At 45.0% G+C, this 21,544-nt stretch overlaps 1 protein-coding gene across 1 annotated transcript in view; it reads left to right on the top strand.

Annotated features, from left to right (window-relative positions):
- xylb (xylulokinase homolog (H. influenzae)) overlaps positions 1 to 21,544 on the top strand; it is a 247,710-nt gene that overhangs the window by 203,108 nt on the left and 23,058 nt on the right. The window contains exons 20-22 of the mRNA XM_041183919.1: positions 8,693 to 8,751; positions 12,606 to 12,693; positions 15,844 to 15,938. Coding sequence (XP_041039853.1) covers positions 8,693 to 8,751; positions 12,606 to 12,693; positions 15,844 to 15,938 — 242 coding nt within the window. The remainder of the gene's footprint in view (positions 1 to 8,692; positions 8,752 to 12,605; positions 12,694 to 15,843; positions 15,939 to 21,544) is intronic.

The following is a 21,544-nucleotide window of genomic DNA, read 5'->3' on the forward strand; positions in this document are numbered from 1 at the left end:
GTGGGGGTGGAGGACGTTGTGACGGGCGCCAGCGGTGTCTAGAGAAGGCATCCTAGGGATGCGTCACTGAATCAGGGGGCAGCAGTCTTCTTGCCTTTCGGGGCCATGCCTTCTGTGCAGCAGTCCTGGGCTGGAAGCACCGAAAGGCATGCGCGCGGCTGCACTTTAAATATGGTGCCCGGCATGAGGAAGCGCAAGTTGACGGCGTGGTGGTCGAGCCGAAGGCCTTCCGCCAGCAAAACGATGTGTTGCCAGGAATGCATGATTGATGAAGTGGGATTAGGACAATACAGCATGAAAACCCGCCAGTGTGGCCAGTGGGCAAAATGTCCTTTTTGCCGCCCGCTACTGCATTTAGTGCAAATCTGGGACAATTCTGCTGAACGTGTGAGAAGCAACAACAAGCCAGAGATCTGGCGAGGTATGAGTGGAGAATTCTGCAGTATTGGCCTGATATGAATTCGGAACGTTCCCCAATTATGCATCTTTCTTGAACATAAATTGTTGTTAGTTGATCTGGTACAGGAGCTGCCCCCAGCCCTTTGTAGAATTGTATGGGCTGCCACTTTCATATAACAGATAGCAACCATTTCAAAACCCCAAAGGTAGCAGTAGATATGGGCTCTCAAAATAAATATGTGCTACTGAACTTTATTTTCCTCCTAATTTCCAAGGTATGCTCCAATGACAGCAGCTACCTTGAAGTTACTCTGTCAGCACAGGCCCAGATGAATTGAAAAAGCTATATTTTTCAGTAAGGGCATCAAGGGATAATACAGAGCTAAGGTGGGTAAATGGAGTTCAGGTACAGATCACCAAGATCTAGTTGAGTAATGGAGCAGACTCGTGGGGCTACTTTTGTTTCTATGGGTGGGCAGGTTCTACGGTACTTTTCCCGCTGGTCAGAGTGGCGGGAATTCCTGCCTGATTTTGTGCTCAGAAGCTAATTACTTTTGCATAGATGAGTAGCTCTCTGAATCAGATGGCAAGTTGGGAGCTGATTCGCCCACCCTGTCATTACCTAATGGGGTTGAAGGTCCAGGCGCCATTTTTAAACGCCACCTGAGCACACACATTCATTCTCTCCAGCCCAGCTGTCTTCAGGAGATGCATCGCGACGGCTACACACAGGAAGAAGGCTGCCCCGGGGTTTAGCCACGACCCCCTCGAGGCTTTGGTAAGTGGAGTGCGCCAACACTGGGATGTCCTCTACCCCAGGGATGGCTCCAACTTCACTTCACCAGCCTAGGAAGCAATTGCAAGGGAGGTCGGCTCGTCAGACACTCGCCCCAGAAACGCCGTACAGTGCAGGAAGAGGCTGAGTGATCTCATCCACTCTGCCAGAGTAAAGTCAACTTTCAGCTCACTCCAATCTCACACTCTCATCTTGGCATCATGCACTCAAAGGGTTACACTGCTCAGGGATGTCACACATTGTTAGCGGGGGACACATCAGTACTGATTGTCTCACGGTCACTTTCATATCACCAGCATCTCATCTATCATGTAGCACTAACTCCATCCTCAGCCCTTATTGGGGAAGGCTCACCACCCACAGCACAGCATGCTTCCCAACCTCTACTCCATCCCTTCTCATCACATTCCATCCATCTGTCTTCATGCAGGCCAAGCTTTCCCACATCAAAAGGATGAGATCCCAGACCGGAGGAGGGATGACCAACATCCAGGAGCTCATTCCCTTTGAGGAGGATACCACTGATCTGGCAGGAGAGAACAGGGATTGCTCATGAGGGGAAGATGAGATCAGCCTCTCCCAGCAACCCAGTACGGATAAGCCCTCCTCCATGTGTTGATCACATCCTGACATTCACAGTGAGTGACATGCAATCCTATATTCAGCCTGTTCATTAACTAAATCCATCTTCTCTCTCTTACAGGCACCAACAGGTCCAGGCACATCAGCAGGGCCAGCCTAAGCCCCAGTCCCCAGCCCACTACTGAGGAGCCATCAGAAGAAGATTCATCACTGCGTTCACCTGCATCCTCCACCAGCACAGAGACATGCATACCCCGGTGGCTCATAGTTCTAGATTAGGCTTATGGTCACTTTCTAGAGAACAGACACATCTGACACATCTCCACGGTAGTTGCAGGTAGTGACAACCCAGGTCTCTGGCACTCACTGAGCCCCAGTCAGATGATGAGCCTCTGCAAGTGGCTGTTGAAAAACTGTTGGAGATGCAATGACAGGCAGGGGACATCAGGCAGAGTTGCAAGCGGCAGTCAATGCTCTAGAGTGAAGGATGGAAGAATCCGTCCCCGTTCTGACTGATGTCATGGCTCCGACATGCGAGCGCTTCGAGATCACCATAGGAAGGGTGGCAACTAGCTTGGAGGCCTTGGTCCAGCAGATCGTGCTGGATTTGTGCTAGGACCTGCACTCCATCGCTATAGGCACTGGTGGGATCCATCTGTGGCTAGATGATAGGAGGATGGGCACCTTAACCTCCCTCCTGATGCCCCTTCTCAAGGAGTCAGGGAGGAGCTCTTGGGCACCCACGGAGCGAACGAGTGTTTCCCGGACTGTGGGGGCCTCCACACAGGACATTCCAAGGGTGTCCGACAGCTCCGACTCCCCTCTGCCTGTGACCCCATCAACTCCAGCTGATCAGGCCGAGGAGGGTACACCTGCTCCAAGACAGGAGACCCTTATTAGGCTGGGACCTTCTAAGCCTTGGGCTTCCAGAGGACATACGCCAAAGTCACCACAGACAGCAGGGTGTAACAGGCAACAGGCTGCCTACACCTATGTTGTAGATGTCAGGCTGCACCAGATGTAGCAGTGGGGTTAGAAAAACCACCAAATTTTGACATCACTTCTGGGTCATGGGTGTTCAATCACTGTATATACTATGCATATTTGTAAATACATTTGCTGTTCCTGAAAATGGTCCCGTCATTCGAAAGTACCATCCGTATGCATCTATATGCCCTCTTATTGCGAGAGTGAGCCATGCTCCCACTCCATGATTGCCTCCTATTTTGAACCTCACATTCATGTGATGTCTACCTGACTCATGATAGTCACTGTACCCTTGTATTATCTCAGGGAGATGTCTCAAACTCTTATTGGAAGTGTGTGCAAAATGCGCTAGTGACTTTTACTCCTTACAAGACAACATGGAGATGGCCCTGCTTAATAGCCTTAGAGGGCTAGCTGTAATTGTATCTCTTCATTGATAGTGCCAAAGCCCAAAACCTGCAGCCATGATGGCCTGTCCAACCATGCGCATCTCAGTATCCGCTGAAGTTGCTCATTAAGGCGGCAATGACTATAGTAAGTCCTTTAGTGCAGTGTTTGTGCTCTTGTGCTGATTTTCTCTTCCCTGAGCGTACGGATACAGGGTTCGCCACTGACCCTTCCAAAGATTAGGGCATGTTGAATCTTGAGGGTTGAAGATGCAAGTCTGAATGCTGAACTTGCTTTCAGTGTTACTGGTTGTAAAAGCCTTTCAGTGCACTGGCGTGGCACTGAGGGACAGGAGGAATGTGGCTGTGTCCTGTTGCCTGCACCTTACTGCTCCTGGAATCTTGTGACCATCAGTGTGGCACAGGCACATCTTCCATGTGCTTATCGATAGCGTCCTCACGTGGAAGCTGACCCTCATCTCCCTCTTCAGTTTCTTGCTCTTCCTGCTCTTCATCGTCTGAGGAGCTCTCATCCTCCCCCATGTCTCATTCTGTCAAAGGATCCCCCCTTAGAAGCGCCAGGTTGTGAGGGGCGCCATATACCATGACTATGTGACTATGCCCTTTGTAGAGAGTACTGCAGAGCCCCACCTGAGTGGTCCAGTCATTGGAAGCGCATCTTCAGGATGCCATTGGAAATCAGGGTCTGGTGCCATGGAGCTCTCAAAGCCACATGTATGCAATCAATTGCATCCTGAGCTCTGGGGAAGTCTGAGATAGCTGCAAAACCTATAAAATCCAGCAGTCTGGCTAGCTTTATTCAAGTGTGAATTTCATTTAATGATGTGCCTCGCTGTAGAGGGCATCTGTCAGCTCCTTGATACATTAATGTGTGGAGGACTGTGAGATGCCACATAGGTCCCCTGTGGAATGAACTGCAGGCAAAAAAATTGAGTGCGGTGGTGACTTTCAGGGGCACTGACAGAGGATGTCCTCCCAGTCCACAGGGCGTTAGATCCTCCCGCAGAATGTGGCAGGGATGATCCACCACATCTCTGGACAAGCACAGACGTGTGCTGCATTGTCTTTAGCACATCTCCGGATAGAAAAGTCTTCTCTGGTAGACGTCTGGTCACATGAGTCGCTTCCGTTGAATGGGTCTAACCTCCTCATCCTCTGGTTCCTGCTGTGCCTTATCCCAATTGAGCAAACAGGCTTTGCCCCTGCCTGGAGTGGATTTACAATGTGCGTGCCATGCATAGCCCTGTAGCATGGCCCACAAAGCCCCAGAGCTGCCTTTAATCTTTCACCAGGACTGTGAAGTGAACAAAGCCCTTTAGTCACTCCAACCTGTTGGCCCCAGACCAGGCACAATGACTGTCTTTCAATGAGCTCCCCCGTTCCCTCATGACTGATCACAACACAGTCTCCCTTCCCCACCCCACACCCACCACCCCTTCCATGTGTCTCTGTGCAACCCATCCCCTTTGTGACACAGGAACACACACCACCCCCTTCCAGTTCCGGAGTCTGCGTACATCCCCTCTCATTCATACAGTTTGATTCCCATCCACCCCCTTGTGTGCCTGCGCTCTAGTCTTCCACGTCAGTCTTCAGCTTCCCCTCCCTTGATCTCCCATCTGCCTACCATTGTTCCCCCTCCCCCCATACCCATTTCTCCCAATGTGTATGCCATCCTCCCTCACCCCAGCAATCCCACCCACCCTGGTCAAAATGCTATTTCAGGGTGCAACACTGCTTGAGCCACTGTACAGTGCTGTCCTTCTGGAATAAGGAGGCACCTGTAATGAGCAGACCAACTCTACACCCCCAACAGTGTGGTGTTCCACTGCAATTGCTAAGAAACCTCAGCAGCACTATTACTGGTAGGCTTTGGATGCGGCTCTCAACTCGAATTCACAAGCGAAGTGAGGGCTGGTTGATGCACGCCACTCATTTTCAAACGTGCTTCAGACTGTTCTGAGTTCCCGCTGGTATGACGCAAGATTGGAATGTGGGACGTGATTCCGGCGAGTGTCATATTTAATGAGCATTCTTGACATGGTAATGCATTCTTGAAATGGCATTCCCAACACCGATCAGCGGGATACCCAACTGATGAGTATCAGTGAAAGAGGCGGGTGGAAAATTTCAAACTGTTTTCCTGCCGGCGGGAATCAGATTTTTGGCTCCTCTGCAAATTTTCCGCTCCGCCCCACCATGAAACCCACCCCAGGCAGGAGAGGAACATTCCACCCTATTTTCCTATGAAAATACTTGTTAGCTGTTTACTGAGACCATTGACCAAGACCGCTGACTTTCAGTAAGTCAGGTACTGCTTTCTGATTTTTATATTCCTTTTCTCCTTCTCTAAAGTACAGACTCATGTTGAGGTACGTTCCTTGGACGCATCTTCAATGTTACCAAAGTGGCAATTCTTAAAGTGCGAGCTTAGTCTTTTTGACACTGTTAGCACGACAACCAATTCCAGCCTCGTCATTTTCCACCATCCACACAAACGCCCAGGCTGTTGAAAAGTCACCAGGGATGGGAGCCCTGACTAAGGAGATGCCAAAGCCTTTTGTAGCCCTAAACCTAGCTGCGATCAAGAGGTTGAAGAAATATTTGTGATTAAACCCAATTCCTTGCTCTTCTGCATCAATTTCTGGTACATTTGTCTGCTAATTCATCAGAGAGTTTTGGAAGCTGCATGTATTGAATGGACTCCAGTAATCCAGTCAAAATGCATATTGTATGCTAATTTTTTTTTATTTGTTTACGGTTATGGCAAATATTTGTTGCCCTTGTTCAGAGGGCACTTAAGAGTCAATCACATTGCTGTGGGTCTGGAGTCACATGTAGGCCAGACCAGGTAAGGACAGCAGATTTCCTTCTGTAAGGGACCTTAGTGAACCAGATGGGTTTTTATGACAATGGTTTCATGGTCATCATTAGACTTTTAATTCCAGATTTTTATTGGATTCAAATTTGACCATCTGCCTTGGTGGGATTCGAACTGGGGTCCCCAGAGCATTACCCTGGGTCACTGGATCACTAGTCCAGTGACTATGCCACCACCTCCTCTCAATGCCTTTATATGCGGCAGTATATGAAAGGAAAACAAAAAAAAAACTTGCATTTATATAACCCCTTTCAATACTTGGGGATTTCCCAAAGTGCTTTACAGCCAATGAAGTTTAGTTACTGTTGAAATGTATATAGCTGGAGCGCATTTAAGGACAACAATATGTCAAAGAGTTGAGATAAGAATCTCATAAGAGAAAAGCCTGAGTGTTTATCAAATTCATATGGACACAAAAATCTGCTTTATATTTTACAATATGAACAGAAGCAAATCTGTTTCCATTTCTGCAGCTTGCATTTGGCTTTTGGTGGATGGTGTGCTCAGCGGTCACCGAAGTAGAAGATTGAATTGAATTTAATGATCACCAGTGTTCATGGTTTTTCTCTGTTGCAAGGGAATAACATACCAAGTATAACAGCCTTTGAGAGCTAAGTTGTTTTGGGACTTGGTGAAGGCCCTATTGCACATCTTCAATCAAACACAAATCCTTGTGTCAGAAACCAAAATCTAGCAGCATTCTAGCAATGACAGTATTTTAACTGACCCATATAATGAGGGTATGATGGAAGAAAAATCATTTTAAAACCGGATAGACCCTAAGTTTGTTAAAGATTGCAATGTGAACTTCAATCACCAGTACAGATACTGTTGTCCCAGTCTGAGCTGTTCTTCAAGGAGATGATATTAATAGAAACTTGGGGTATATTTTTCTCAATAAAGATGAATTATTCTTTTGAATAAGTTTTCATTAATCTATAATTTCAATTTGCACATCCATTTTAAACCAAAGGCATTTAGCAAACACAGTTTTCTTTTAATTTGCACACAGTGCTACATATATTCCTTGTGCTTTAGCAAGCCAAAGAATTCTGAATAAGTGCTAGCAGTTATTTGACAGAGTAAAAGATGTGTCACAATAAAATCTTTTGCAATACATAAGACATGTCACAGATAATCCCTAAGGTACTAACTTAAGTAAAAAGCTTTCCCAAGTACAATGACACTCTAAATGTATTAACAATTTTATAGTGAGTTGCAAACTAAATCCACCTGTAGTGCAAAGGTGTTGTTTATCTTGGCATTAAAACTCACTTCTTTTTCTATAGGAGAGGCTCAGGTTCTGGGCAAATGACTTGTCTTTACTAAGTGTGATTGGGATTCTTTGGATAATGAACACTTGGCATGTGAAAAAAGCCAAAATCTACTTCATTTTTTTAGAGATTCAGAGGCTAGTTGCAAAATGTAAGGGGCTATAAACATAAATGTAAAGGATTTCTAATACAATAGGAATGAAGAGATGATTGATGTTGAGTCAATAGCAAGTAATTTAATTGCCCTGCATTCTATTTGCTTATATAGGAAAGGTGGGCAATTAAATATTGGTGTAAACCTTGGCTCAGTGATAGCACTGTCCTGTCTGAGTCAAAAGATCTAGAGAGAGTGCATAATTTAGGCTGACACTTCATTGCCGTTCTGAGAGAGTGCTTCTCTATTGGAGGTGTTGAATTTAAGATCGGATGTTAAAACTGTCTGCCTTCTCAGCAAGACTCAGAAAATCCCACTACACTTTTCACAGCAGCGGAGAGATGTTCTTCCAGTGTCCAGGCTAATATTTACCCTTCAAACAACACAACTGAAAACAGATTATCTGGTAATTTCAGCTCATGGGACTTGGCTGCCTGAAATTGGCTACATTTGCCTACATAAAAAAAACAAAACTTCAGAAATACTTCATTGGCTGTAAAGTGCTAAGGTTTTTTCCTCTCTTTTCTCTCTCTCTCTCTCTCTCTCTCCCCCTCTCTCCCCCTTCTCTTATCCTCTTTTACCAAGTCAATGCCAGACAAGATGGGATAGAGTCACAGCCTGAGGTGACATTTGAGGGCTTCTATTCTGAAATTTGCTTTGATGCTTTATAAGCACAAGTAATAAATTTCACAGAAGTAAATGGGAACAATTGAGCTTTTAGCTTTCAGTATACTGTTTGCATCTTGGAAATCTATAGACATCCCATTCAAAAGATATGACTAGCTCAAAAGTGGATGGGTATCTACTTTATAAAGCTACAAAGGCTTACAGGCATTCCTTTAAGTACATAAATTGTACCATTTAGATCATAACATTAGTAAAACATTTATAAAAATACCTGGAAAAACTCAGCAGGTCTGACAGCATCTGCGGAGAGGAACACAGTTAACGTTTCGAGTCCATATGACTCTTCAACACAACTAAGTAAAAATAGAAAAGAGGTGAAATATAAGCTGGTTTAAGGGGGGGTGGGACAGGTAGAGTTGGATAGAGGGCCAGTGATAGGTGGAGATTTCCAAAAGATGTCATAGACAAAAGGACAAAGAGGTGTTGAAGGTTGAAGGTTTATCCTAGCAAAACATCTGTTCACTTGATGTAAAATTATCAGCTTTGTCTCGTTTTCAGCCCCTCTAATTCTGTTTTTAATTTCAGTGAAGGGGACCAGAATATTGGCTACAGGAGGGGCTTCTTCAAACCCAGATATACTGCAGGTAGGATAACATCCACCCGTATCACATAGCTCTCTGCTGTGAGGTTATCTCAGTACAATAATCAGTTGACGGCAAAGGAGGATGAATGAGTTCCTATTTCTACCTCCTGAGTTACTCTTCTCCCTGCTTAACATCTAATAATTATCCTTCATCACAACCAGATCAAAGCCAATTAAGGCTGTCAATTCCACTGCACAATGTAATTAACATATGAAGCCACAATAACATCTGTGGCTTTGTATATGTAGCTGACCAGGTAGGGAAGTGAAATTTACAAAACAAAATCAAGAGCGATTATTTTACTAATTTTCCACATGAACTTCATAGGCACAAACTACTTTAATTCTTACAAGTAAATCTAAGATACAATATACTTGCCCACCATCCCACCACCACCTGCAACCACCCCCCCCCCCCCCCCCCCCCCCCCCAACCCTGATTTGTGCTGTATTAGCTGGTCTCTGATAGCTCAGTCATTAGGTTTTGGTCTTTGAGCCAGGAAGACCCAAAGCCTCGCTCCAGATCACTAAGAAATGAATCTTTTCAGAAAGTGGATCAAATCAAAAGCAAAGAATTACAAATACCGCAGTCTAAAACAAAGGCTGGAAAGATCAGCAGCTGTGGAGAGGAAAACGACATAGTAGTGTCATGGTTATGGTGCTGAGCTAGCAACTTGGAGGTTGTGTCTTCATACCCTCACTGTGAATGCAATTGTGAAATTGCTTTCAATAAATCTGGTCATTGTGAGCTGGCAGCAGAATAAATGATTGTGAAAGCTGTTGGATTTAAAAAAAACTTGACTGATTCACCAAACTACTACCCTTACACAATCTGACCTACAGGCAGCTTGTTTGAGGTGGCCAAGCAAGCCACTGAACTGTTAATTTAACCAAGGATGGGCATGTCACATGCCATTCCACATGTCAGCCCACATTCTGTGAAGCCAAAAGGACAAATTAAGGTTTTGGATGCAACCTTTCATCAGAAAAAGTGAAAAATGAGCAAGATTAAGTACAATTGGAACAAAGACATATAACTTACGTTTATGGAGCACATTTAATGCAGAGCGTTCCAATATGTTAGGAGGGGTGATTAAATGCATGTTCAAAAACATGCATTTTAAAGAGAGTATTTAACTGAAAGGCATAGTATGGAACTCACTTGGAGCTGCTTGTGAGAGCACTTCCATTGAAGATGCAGCCTGGAACAGATCAACTCATTGAAGCATACACATCTGCCCTGAGATTTCACTGTCTACGTTCAAGGACCTATTCTCCATTCACCACTTTACCCCTCTTTTCCTGTACATCATTAATAAAGGGAGGTTCACATATCTGGATTAATGTGTCAAGATTTACATGTTTCTCAAAAAGACAAGAAGTGCACTGTTACATGTGGTAGACACCCCAGTGACCCACTCAGTGCTCTGCAGAATGAAATGGCCTCTGTTCTCAGTCACTTCTTCGTGATGCTCCATTTGTGGCAAAGGAGAAGGTAGAGGCAGCCTGCATGCTTGCGGCTGAGATGCACATGGCAGTCATCTTCATTACGCAGGCGCCAGAGGAGGTACCTCCGGAGGCTGCTGCACTGGCGTCAGTGCTGGGGAAGCCTCTGTCATTGGGCCCTGCTGCACAGATGCGCCCTCAGTCAGAGGGGCCAAGAAGGCCGATGGAGATGTCACCATATCAGAGGTGGCACCTTCATCGTTCTCAGTGACAGAGCTTGGCTGGTGCTCTGGGTGGTTGGAGGGGAGCACCAGCTGGGGTGCAAACATCCAAACATCTCTGCGCTGCCAGTGCTAATGACTGATCAATGTTGCAGAGTCTGGCATACATCATGTGGACTTCAGTGTGCAGTTCCTGCATGCTCTCCAAGTGCTGTTGCAAATGGCTCACCATGAGATTGGCCACTCTCTCAATGGAGGAACTCATATGGTCAAAGCCCTGCACATGATGTGATTGGTCTCCTCCATTCTCAGCTCATATCTGTTGCTGCTGATCTAAATAACATCTCCTTTCTTGTGACGCCCAAGGTCCTACATCCATCCCCAACTGAGCATGGCTGGGTCTGTTTTCCATCCTCCATAGGGAACTGCCCACAGCTGCCACTACCTCAGTCACCTCCTCCTGCACACTTGTGATGTGCTCATCACCCAGTGCCATCCTATCTGATCGTGCAAAGTCCCACTGAAATGATTGTATCAGTGCTGGTGGAGGGTGTGAAAGATGGGATGATGCATGGTCTGATTTCTGCTCTGGCAGTGCTTGCCCTAGTGATAGTGCAGAAATTGGTCTTAGTGCGCGACGTTTGAACCTGTGGGAATCACAAGAGGAGATCATAAAAACTCACTTTGGAGAGCAGAAACCTCTGAGTGCTGAGGTTCCTAATGGAGCTCAGTCTTTTGCATGTTGTCAGTCGGCATGTCTCAGTGCTGAAAGGTCCTCAGCAGCATTAGGGCTCTGAGCTCTTCCTAGGCTCAGAGCTTGTGCCCTGAGGTTCGTCAGCTGGAATGTTTGCTGCAGGTTGAATACCCAGAGGCCTGTCCTTGCCAGAGCAAATAAGATCATTGAACCTCTTCCGACACTGGACCCAGTTCCCGTGGACCACACTCCACCTGCTCACTGCCTCCACCACCTCAATCCAAGCCTACTTGGTCTTTGGAGGGTGGCATTCTCCTGCCGCTCCCCAGGAAGAGAACCTCCCTCCTCACCCTCATTGCCTCAAGGAGGATCTCCAGGTCTGTGTCTGCAAAACAAGGGGCAGGCCTGCCCCGAATTTCCACGTTTATTCCAGCGATAATTCTCTGAAATGACAGTCACAGTAATCAGGCCCGCTCTCTTTCAAGCCTGCCTCTGTTCCCATTCCTGCCATCTTGCCCTCCAGTCAGTTATCAGGCCGTCTCCATGAAAATCAGGGCCTGTGGCTGCATTCCCCCTACACGCACTCCCACCTCCACATCACCCCCAGGGGAGTCATGATGTCCTTTTCCTTCCCCTGGAAGGAAAATCCTGTTCATATTGCTGAATCAAAAATCTGTCTGAAACAGGAAGAACGTTAATTCTGTGGAACTAGAGGATGGTGGCAGCACATTCATGTTTTACAGTGAGTTAATGTAGCTCAGTGTGCTGATACTTGGTTTCTGGTACATGTTGCCTGTATAGTGAGAGCGCAAACCTACACTCATCAGATATTTAATGGTAAGCTAATGACTATCCTCATTGTGATTGGGTGAGAAGAACTTTCAAGATCAAGTTGTCTGCATGATGGAAGATTGAAGCTGACATTTTTCCCCACTTGGCTCCAGATAAGCCTACGAGCCAAAGCTCTGCTCCTTGTATCCAACCCACATTTTACATACATTCTTCCTCCTTGTATTCTACCGTGTTGAAATCAAGAGTCATTGCACTGCCTTTTATTCTGAATCATTTTGCTCCAGGGTCTCAACAACACTTCATATGTGCCCCCTCCCCACCCAACGTCCTCCTCTAACCTAATCTATCACCTAGCCATTGTCTTCTCATTCACTGATTTCAATGTTGATACTATGCCTCATGAGTGGCGTCTTCCCCTCACTGAGGTTTCTCATACTGTTAAAAATAATTGTTTTCTGTTCTAATTAATGAATTGTGTGATATCGAAACCTGTGTTTGTGTGTGTGTATTTTTCCCTTTAAGTCCTATGATTCATTTCTCAAGGGGCTTCCTGATTCCTTTCCATGTGGCATGACACCTCTTGCTCTACACAGCCGTGGTCTCAGGTGTGACTGTGTGTGGCGCCAGTACCTTTACGGGATTGCTCCATTAAACCGCAATAACAGGGATTACCCAGTCACCACCTGTTTGTTGATTTTGCAGGTCTTGGCAGATGTGTTCAATGCCCCAGTGTACACAATAGACACAGCTAATTCAGCTTGCCTGGGATGTGCTTACAGAGCAAAACATGGTACGTAGAAGCTGAGTACTCTGAATGACTAGCCCCAGTAATGGCTTAAGCCATAAACAGATTCTTTTCTACCATCTCCCTGTACAATAAGCAAAAAGTCCCCATCTCTCTGAGTTTTCCAAAGTGACCGTTCTCTCCTTGCCCCCCGGGTTCACTCTTCTATCATCTCTACTCCCTGCTGTCCTTTCACTAGCACATTCCATTGCAAGCAGCAGGAAATGCAACACCTGCCCAATCATTTACTCCCACAATGTTATCTAGAGCTTTTTCTGGGTGAGACTTCAATTTATGTGTACTTCCTTTGGCCTGGTTATAGTGGTTTTCCTATTCACCGTGTGGCTTCCTCTACATCACAGATAACGCGGCCGCCCTGCCAAATATCTCTGTTTTGTCCACAAGTATGGTTCTGAGCTCCCTGTTGTTTGCCATTTTCAATTTTCCATCCGCTCCAAGTCTGACTCTCTCTGTCTTTGGCCTTCTCCACTGTTCCAATGCAGCTCAGCACAAGCTCACACACACTTTGGACCCCCTCTTTGATTGGAGATGGGGCATTAGCAGAAAGAAAAGGGCTTACTCCTCCGTTCCAACCAATGTCCGGGCTACCGGCACCTTGTTCGGGTTCTCTCAAATGGGCAAAAACAGGTGGGCATCTCAAACACCATGCAAATCAAGATCCTATGACATCAACCTGGCTCCAGTGTGACTTTCAAATACCTTTCACAAGTGCACTCTCCCCAGATCAGCACCTGCATTGAATGGCCGAGCCTGTGGTTCTTTTGCTTTATTCTTTCACAGGATATGGGCCTCGCTGGCTAGGCCAGCATTTATTGCTCATCCCTAATTCCCCTTGTGAGGGTGGCAGTGAGCTGACTTCTTGAACTGCTACAGTCCATGTGTTGTAGATAAACCCACAGTGCTCTTAGTCCTGTAATTTTAGATGTTAAAGTTGCACCCTAAATCATTCATATAAAAGGGCTGAGTTGTCCATTGCTGTATTAAGTATTTTATAAAACTAGCTACAGGATTATTTTCCCCTTGCCATTTATTCTTTTTAGATGGGATAAGGAATTAGCAAAGAATAAATAATAACGACAGCTTGCATTTATGTAGCAGTAAAACAACCCAAGATGAGATAGAGAGAGGAGGGGAAATTTGCAGAGGGAATTCTTTTACAGAGGCAAGAGATCACACTATGAATGGCAGGACTCTGGAAAGTATTGAAGATCAGAAGGACCTTGATGCGCTTATACACAGATCCCTTAAGGTAGCAGGGCAGGTAGAAAAGATGGTTAAGAAGCCATATAGGATACTAGCCTTTATTAGCCGAGGCATAGAATACAAGAGCAGGGAAGTTATGCTGGAACTGTATAAAACACTGGTTAGGCCACAAGTGGAGTACTGCATGCAGTTCTGGTCACCAAATTATAGGAAGAATATGATTGCACTGGATAAGGTAAAGAGGAGGTTTACCAGGGTGCTGCCTGGGCTGGGTCTGAGCTATGAGGAAAGGTTGGATAGGCTGGGGTTGTTTTCCTTGGAGCAGCGAAGATTGAAAGGGAACCTGATAGAGGTGTTTAAGATTATGAGGGACGTAGATAGGGTGGATGGGAAGGCACTTTTTCGGTTAGTGGAGGGGTCAATAACAAGGGAGCATAGATTTAAGGTAAGAGATAGAAGGCTAAGACGAGAGTTGAGGAGAAATTTTTTCACTCAGAGGGGGGTGGGAGTCTGGAACTCAGTGTCTGAAGGTGGTTGAGTCAGAAACTCTCATAACATTTAAGAAGAATGTAGATATTCACTTGCGTTGCCATAGCCTCCCGGGCTATGGGCCAAGCGCTGGAAAATGGGATTAGTGTAGTCAGATCTTTGTTGACTAGTGCGGACATGATGGGCGGAATAGCCTCCTTCTGTGCTGTAAATGTCTGAGTCTACGAATTCCAGAGCCAGGGGCCTAGTAACTGAAGGCACATCCACCAATGGTGGATTAATGAAAATGTGCAAGAGATCAGAATTGGAGATGCACAGAGCTCTTGCTGGGTTGTAGGGCTGTAGGTAGTTATAGAGATAGAGAGGGGCAAGGCTGGGGAAGGAATTGAACATTGTTATGGTCCCTGTGGGGATCCATAAACCAAAATGACCAAATTTACCAATAGACTCCCAAATGAAGAAATTACCGGACAAGGTTTCACTCTTTATAGCTTTTACTTTAATGCAAGTCAGAATCAGTGTAGTCTACATGTAAATTAACAGGCAGATTGTGGTCAGTACGCATTATAAATTGCACATGAAATAGCAGAAACAACAGAGACCATCTCACTGAATTAGTAGGCAGTCCACTCCACTTGTGGGGTCCCAGTTTCAGCCTTCAAGGATTTAGCCAATTCTCAGCAGGCAACAGCTTCCAAGTAAACAGGGTTCCACCCTCTAATCTTCTCTGTGTGGCACTCATTTTTTCTTCTTTCTGCCTCTGTCTGCCTTCTGCTTCTCTTTCTATCTGTGTGCCACATTGCTTTTGTATTTTAACTTCTCTCCTGTTGGCGCTGCTTCCAGGCCAAAGTCAGTCAACTTGTTGCTGTTTCTAGGTCATAGGCCGTCACCCAGCCTTTGGTTGGTGGGTGTCTGGAACTCACTGTCTGAAGGTGGTTGAGTCAGAAACACTCGTAACAGTTAAGAAGAATTTAGATATTCACTTGCGTTGCCATAGCCTCCAGGGCTATGGGCCAAGCACTGGAAAATGGGATTTGTGTAGTCAGATCTTTGTTGACTGGTGTGGACACAATGGGCCGAATGGCCTCCTTCTGTGCTATAAATGTCTGAATCTATGACTTCAAGAGCCTAGAGCCTAGTAGCTGAAGGGAATTTTAAATTTGTGGTGTTATTGGACTAGTATAGGTCAGCAAGCACAGGGGCGATGGCTGAACAGGGCTTTTGGTATGATGAATTTAAACAAAAAATGTTGATCTGGGGAGAATGTTGGAAATAGGCAGTCCTGATGCTATTTCTCTAACTGTTTATGCTCTTTCAAATCTTGACTAACATACTAGTTAGTTGCAACTTTTATATTATATTTCTGTTTTTTTTTCAAAATCTTGTATTAGAGCTAAAACATCACTTCCTGTTTTGTTTCTGTGTTCTTTTATTTGTGTTCAGGACAGCAAGCAGCATCAGGACAATCTTTTGGAAATGTGGTGAAAATCGCACCCGCACCTAAGCTGGCAGTTACCCCAACCTGTGAAGCCAATAAGGTGAGAGACGGAGAGGGTGTAAGAGAGAGAGAAACATACCCTCAGAATGGAATATATTTTGTTGATTTTAAGCACTTTTGTACATTTTTTTTCCACAAACCTGGTTTAATATGCAGGAGCAGTGCCTCTCCTACCTTGCCTAAATGGTCACTGAGCCTAAAAGATGAGTATTGACAGATGAGTCATTGTTCAATCATACAGGGCATTGCAGCAAGTTCCACCTTATCTTCATCTGGTCTCCATTTGTGCACTTTCCAGCAGGGTCAGTGGATAACAATCAGTGGGAACCTTGGCCGATATTTCCCCACTCCCTCTCATTAAATCTTGCAGAGCTGAAGCCCAGCGTTTACATTTAAGCAGACATCATTGTGATGTTTATGCGATCAGACATCAACTGATAGCAGAAATGGCTCATTATCAGTTGGTTTGTCCTTATCTGAGTTGAGCTATCTACGATCGGGTCAATGGTAGCCAGTCCTCCAGCAGTGAGCTGTGTGTGAACAGTACAATGTTCAGTAATTATTGGTTTCTGGTAAGTTAAGAAAATACTAATGCAAATGCAGATCTTAAAAGTTAAAAATCTTTAAACTAGGGTGAAAGAACAATCTCGTTGTTGTGTCTTGTCGGATTGTGAGCAGATTGGCCAATCAATAGGACTGATTTTCTTGTTCTGAGTCATCCACACAAGCCTTTCTTTGACAGGGGAAACCTTCTTTATGGGCCCTCCAAGGCCTGTGGAGGAGAGCCCTGGCGGCAGTGGCTGCCCTCATAGCAATAGCGCTGCTGGTGCTTCACGACCCACCAAGCCCCACACCCCCACCACACCCAGCCAATCACGCCCTAGCTTCCCCCAGCCTGCCTCAGTCATCTTCAAGAGTGCCTGGTCATTGAGGCTCTCTCTCCCTGGAGCTGTAGCCTAAGTAATGACCACCACTAGTGTTGGCACTGAAGAGGGTGGGGATCAAATGGCAACCTGTTAATTGGCCGCTGTCAGAACTATGCTGCCTTGGTCCTTCCCCCGTGGAAATGGAGTCATCTCCCACTATTGATTCCAGTGGTGGGACTTGCAGGCAGTTGGCAAAATTCAACTCAGTAATATCTGGATATGTAGTAAAACTTCTACAGTTGTATGAACGGGGTGAGTGGAAAGTATATGAAATATAAAGAAGAGCTTTGCAATGTATGCAAGTTCCTGATAAATAACACTTAAAGAAAATCATGGCCATGAGCCCAACATACTCACCCCTCTGACATCTTCCCAGCTCTCAGCTAGTTCAGTCTTCCCACATACAATCCACTGTCATGCCACATGATCTTTGCTCGGCTTTTTTAGTGCTCTCTGGGAAAAAAGCAAGGTAGCAATGGAACTTTGAAATACCCATTACTTTTGACATTAGTGTTATAACAAAATACTTGGATGTTTCTCTGATGCATTTTCTTTTAACATAGAAACATAGAAACCAGGAGCAAGAGTAGGCCATTAGGCCCTTTGAGCCTGCTCCTCCATTCAGTATGATCATGGCTGATCATCTATCTCAAGGCCATATTCCAGCTTTCTCTCCATACCCCTTGATGTCCCTAATATCCACAAATTTATCAATTTCTTTCTTGAATATACTCAGTGACCCAGGCTCCACAGCTTTCTGTGGTAAAGAATTCCACAAGTTGACCACCCTCTGAGTGAAGAAATTTTTCCTCATCTGAGCCCTAAATGGCCTGCTCTGTACCCTGAGACTGTGACCCCTGGTTCAAGACTCCTAAGCCCAGGGAAACATCCTCCCTGCATCCAGTCTGTCTAGCCCTGTTAGAATTTTATACGTTTCAATCAGATCCCCTCTCATTCTTCTAAACTCTAGTGACTACAGGCCCAATTGAACCAACCTCTCCTCATACAACAGTCCTGTCATCCCTGGTATCAGCCTAGTGAACCTTCGCTGCACTCCCTCTATGGCAAGTATATCCTTTCTTGGATAGAGAGACCAAAACTGTATGCAGTACTCCAGGTGTGGCCTCATCAAGGCCCTGTATAACAGCTGTAAGACATCCCGTCTTTGGAACTCAAATCCTCTTGCAATGAAGGCCATTTTGTCTTCCTAATTGCTTGATGAACCTGCCTATTTACTTTCATTGACTGGTGTACAAGGACACCCAGATCACTTTGTACATCCACATTTCCCAATATATCACCATTTAAATAATACTCAGCCATTCTGTTTTTCACACGGAAGGGTATAACTTCACATTTATCCACATTATACTGCATCTGCAATATGTTTGCCCACACACACGACTTATCTAAATCACCCTGAAGCCTCCTTGCATCCTCCTTACAACTCACAACCCTGCCCAGTTTTGTGTCATCAGCGAACTTGCAAATATTGCATTTGCTTCTCTCATCCAGGTCATTTATATATATTGCTGGGGCCCAAGCATTGATTCCTGCAGTACACCGCTAGTCACCGCCTGCCACCCGGAAAAAGACCCATTTATTCCCACTCTCTGTTTCCGGTCAACCAATTCTCAATCCATGCCAGTATATTACCCCCAATCTCATGTGCTTTAATTTTAACCAGTAGCCTCTTATGTGGGACTTTATCAAAAGCCTTCTTGAAATCCAAGTACACCACATCCGCTGGTTCTCCCTTATCTATTCTACTAGTTACATCCTCAAAATACTCCAGTAGATTAGTTAAGCATGATTTCCCTTTCACAAACCCATGCTGACTTTGTCTAATCCCATTAATGCTTTCCAAATGTTCCTTTACCACGTCTTTTATAATAGACTCTAGCATTTTCCCCACTACTGATGTTAGGCTAACTGGTCTGTAATTCTCTGTTGTTTCTCTCCCTCCTTTTTTAGATAGTGGGGTTACATTTGCCACCCTCCAGTCTGTAGGAACTGCTCCAGAGTCTATAGAATTTTGGAAGATGACCACCAGTGCATCCAATATGTCCAGGGCCACTTCCTTTAATAGTCTGGGTTGTAGATTATCAGGCCCTGGGGATTTTTCAGCCTTTAACCCCATAAATTTCTCTAGCACCATTTTTTTTACTAATATTGAATTTCTTCAATACCTCCCTCACACTAGACCCTTGGTTCCCTAACATTTCTGGTAAATTATTTGTGTCCCCTTTTGTGAAGACAGAACCAAAATATGTGTTCAATTCTTCTGCCATTTCTTTGTTCCCCATTATGATCCCCCTGTTTCTGACTATAAGGGACCTACATTTGTTTTTGCCAATCTTTTTCTCTTCACATAGTTATAGAAGCTTTTACAGTCAGTTTTTATATTCCTTGCAAGTTTACTTTCGCACTCCACTTTCCCTTTCCTGATCAACCTTTTTGTTCACTTTTGCTGAATTCTAAACTGCTCCCAATCCTCAGGCTTGCTGCTTTTTCTGGCAATTTTATATGTCTCCTCTTTGGGTCTAATACTAACCCTAATTTCTTTTGTAAGCCATGGTTGAGCCACCTTTCCTGTTTTACTTTTGCACCAGGCAGGAATGAATATTTGTTGTAATTCATGCATATGTTCCTTAAATTTTAGCCATTGCCTAACCACTGTCAACTCTTTTAGTAAGGTTCCCCAATCCATCATTGCCAACTCGTGCCTCATACCCTTGTAGTTCCCTTTATTTAGATTCAGGACCCCTAGTTTTGGATTCAACTTCTTCACTCTCCATCCTAATGAACAGTTCTATCATTTTATGGTCGCTCTTCCCCAAGGGATTGTTAAGTAATCTTTTCTCATTGTACAATACCCAGTCTAGGATAGCCTGCACATACACACTCCAGGAAATGTTCCTCTACAGCACTATTGCTGGTTTGGATTGTCCAATCTAAATGTAGATTAAAGTCACCCATGATTACAGTTGTACCCATATTGCATGCGTCTCTAATTTCCTGCTTAATGCCTTCCCTTACATCTCCATTACTGTTTACTGGGGCCTATAGACAACCCCCACCAATGTTTTCTGCCTCTTGGTGTTTCTTATCTTCACCCAAACAGATTCCACATCATGATTTTCCGAGCCAATATCCTTCCTCACTATTGCATTGATTTCAGTTGTGAGGCTGACCATTACTTGCCTTAGCTATAACTATTCCCAACTTGGGGCTTGAAACCACAAAGCTGAGATTAAGGATCTCATACTCTACCGACTGAGCTAGCCAGGCATATTGCATCAGTTTTAGTACTCTGTGCAGTTTTAGATATCCCATTATAGAAAGGATATTAAAGTCATAGAGAGATATAACGTAGATTCACTAGGATGTTGCCAGGGATGGGGAACTATAGTTATCAGGAGAGACTTGAGAAACTGAGGTATTTGCACTGGGAGAAGAGAGACTAAGAACATGGAAATTCACAGGAAAGATCATTGCCGCCTATCTGACCAGTTCCAGTCTAAAAAATGATAACGTATCTCACAACACCGCGTGTACCCCTCTGTCAAATTTTTTTCCAGATACTTATCCAATTCTGCCTTGAACTGGTTGACACAGTAAGCCCCCCACTGCCTCTCTTGGCAGTCCATTCCTTATAATAGCTAATTTCTGCATACAGCAGTTAAATCTAAGATGTCTTTTTATCCTTTTTCTAAATTTGAGGCTGTGCCTCTTGCAGTATCTATGACCATGTTAAACATCCTGATGTTTGTCTCATCCATTAGTTTAGGGTCTTGAATGCTTCGACTAGATCATGCTTTGAGCCTCCCCTTCTCTAGTTTGTACACTCCCAGCTTCAGAATCCTCTCCTAAAGACTCAAGAACGCATCCTAATTATTGATTTAATTAGCCTTCATCACACCCTCTCCACTGCTGCATATCTTCCCTAATATGGTGACCAGAACACCACACAGAACTCCAGGTGAGGTTCGAACCACACTTAGTACAATTTCAGAATCATTTTGATATTTTTGTTCTATTTCGCTGGGTTTACAGCCCCAGAACCTATTTAATTTCTTTACTGCTACATTATGCTAATCCACCACTATCCACAAATCTATCCAGTGTGTATGTCCTTTAAAGTAATGCCATTCAGCTTTTATTGCAATGATTTATTATCCTTTGCCAATCTCTTGAAATTGTCCAGTTAAGTATAGTACTCTCTAGCCTATCCAAGCCCCTTCTTTATTTGGTCACCTTGTGTCCATGGGGCTGAATTTTTAATCAGACGTCGGGAATCAGTCTTAGGGTTAGTTCCAGGTCCCGACCCTGCATGGCGTGCTTTAGACACATCCGCCACAATTTTCAATGCTTCAGGCAATCAAAGGCCAGCAAGCAGGTTCGCTATCCAATCTGGCCTTTCTTCTGGTGGGGCAAACCCTCCAGGGATGACCAGGGGCCGCAGTTGGCAGCCATTATGGATCCAGGTTGGGGGGCCCTCGCGAGATCCATTGGCCTTCCCACCCTGAGCTGTAGTCCAGGCCATTCTGGGCTGCCCACATTGCTGACTAGAAATCCCAGTCGGTGTGAGAACAAGCCTTAATAGGCAGCCTAATTAAATATATTCAGCCTAAATTGGCTACCCACCCCTCCCAGAGGGAAGTCGATCTGACCACAAGCTCTTTCAAAATGGCCTGGGCTGGGAAGCACGTGGAGGCTC

Source organism: Carcharodon carcharias, chromosome 3, assembly GCF_017639515.1.
Source record: "Carcharodon carcharias isolate sCarCar2 chromosome 3, sCarCar2.pri, whole genome shotgun sequence".
NCBI classification, from domain to species: domain Eukaryota; kingdom Metazoa; phylum Chordata; class Chondrichthyes; order Lamniformes; family Lamnidae; genus Carcharodon; species Carcharodon carcharias.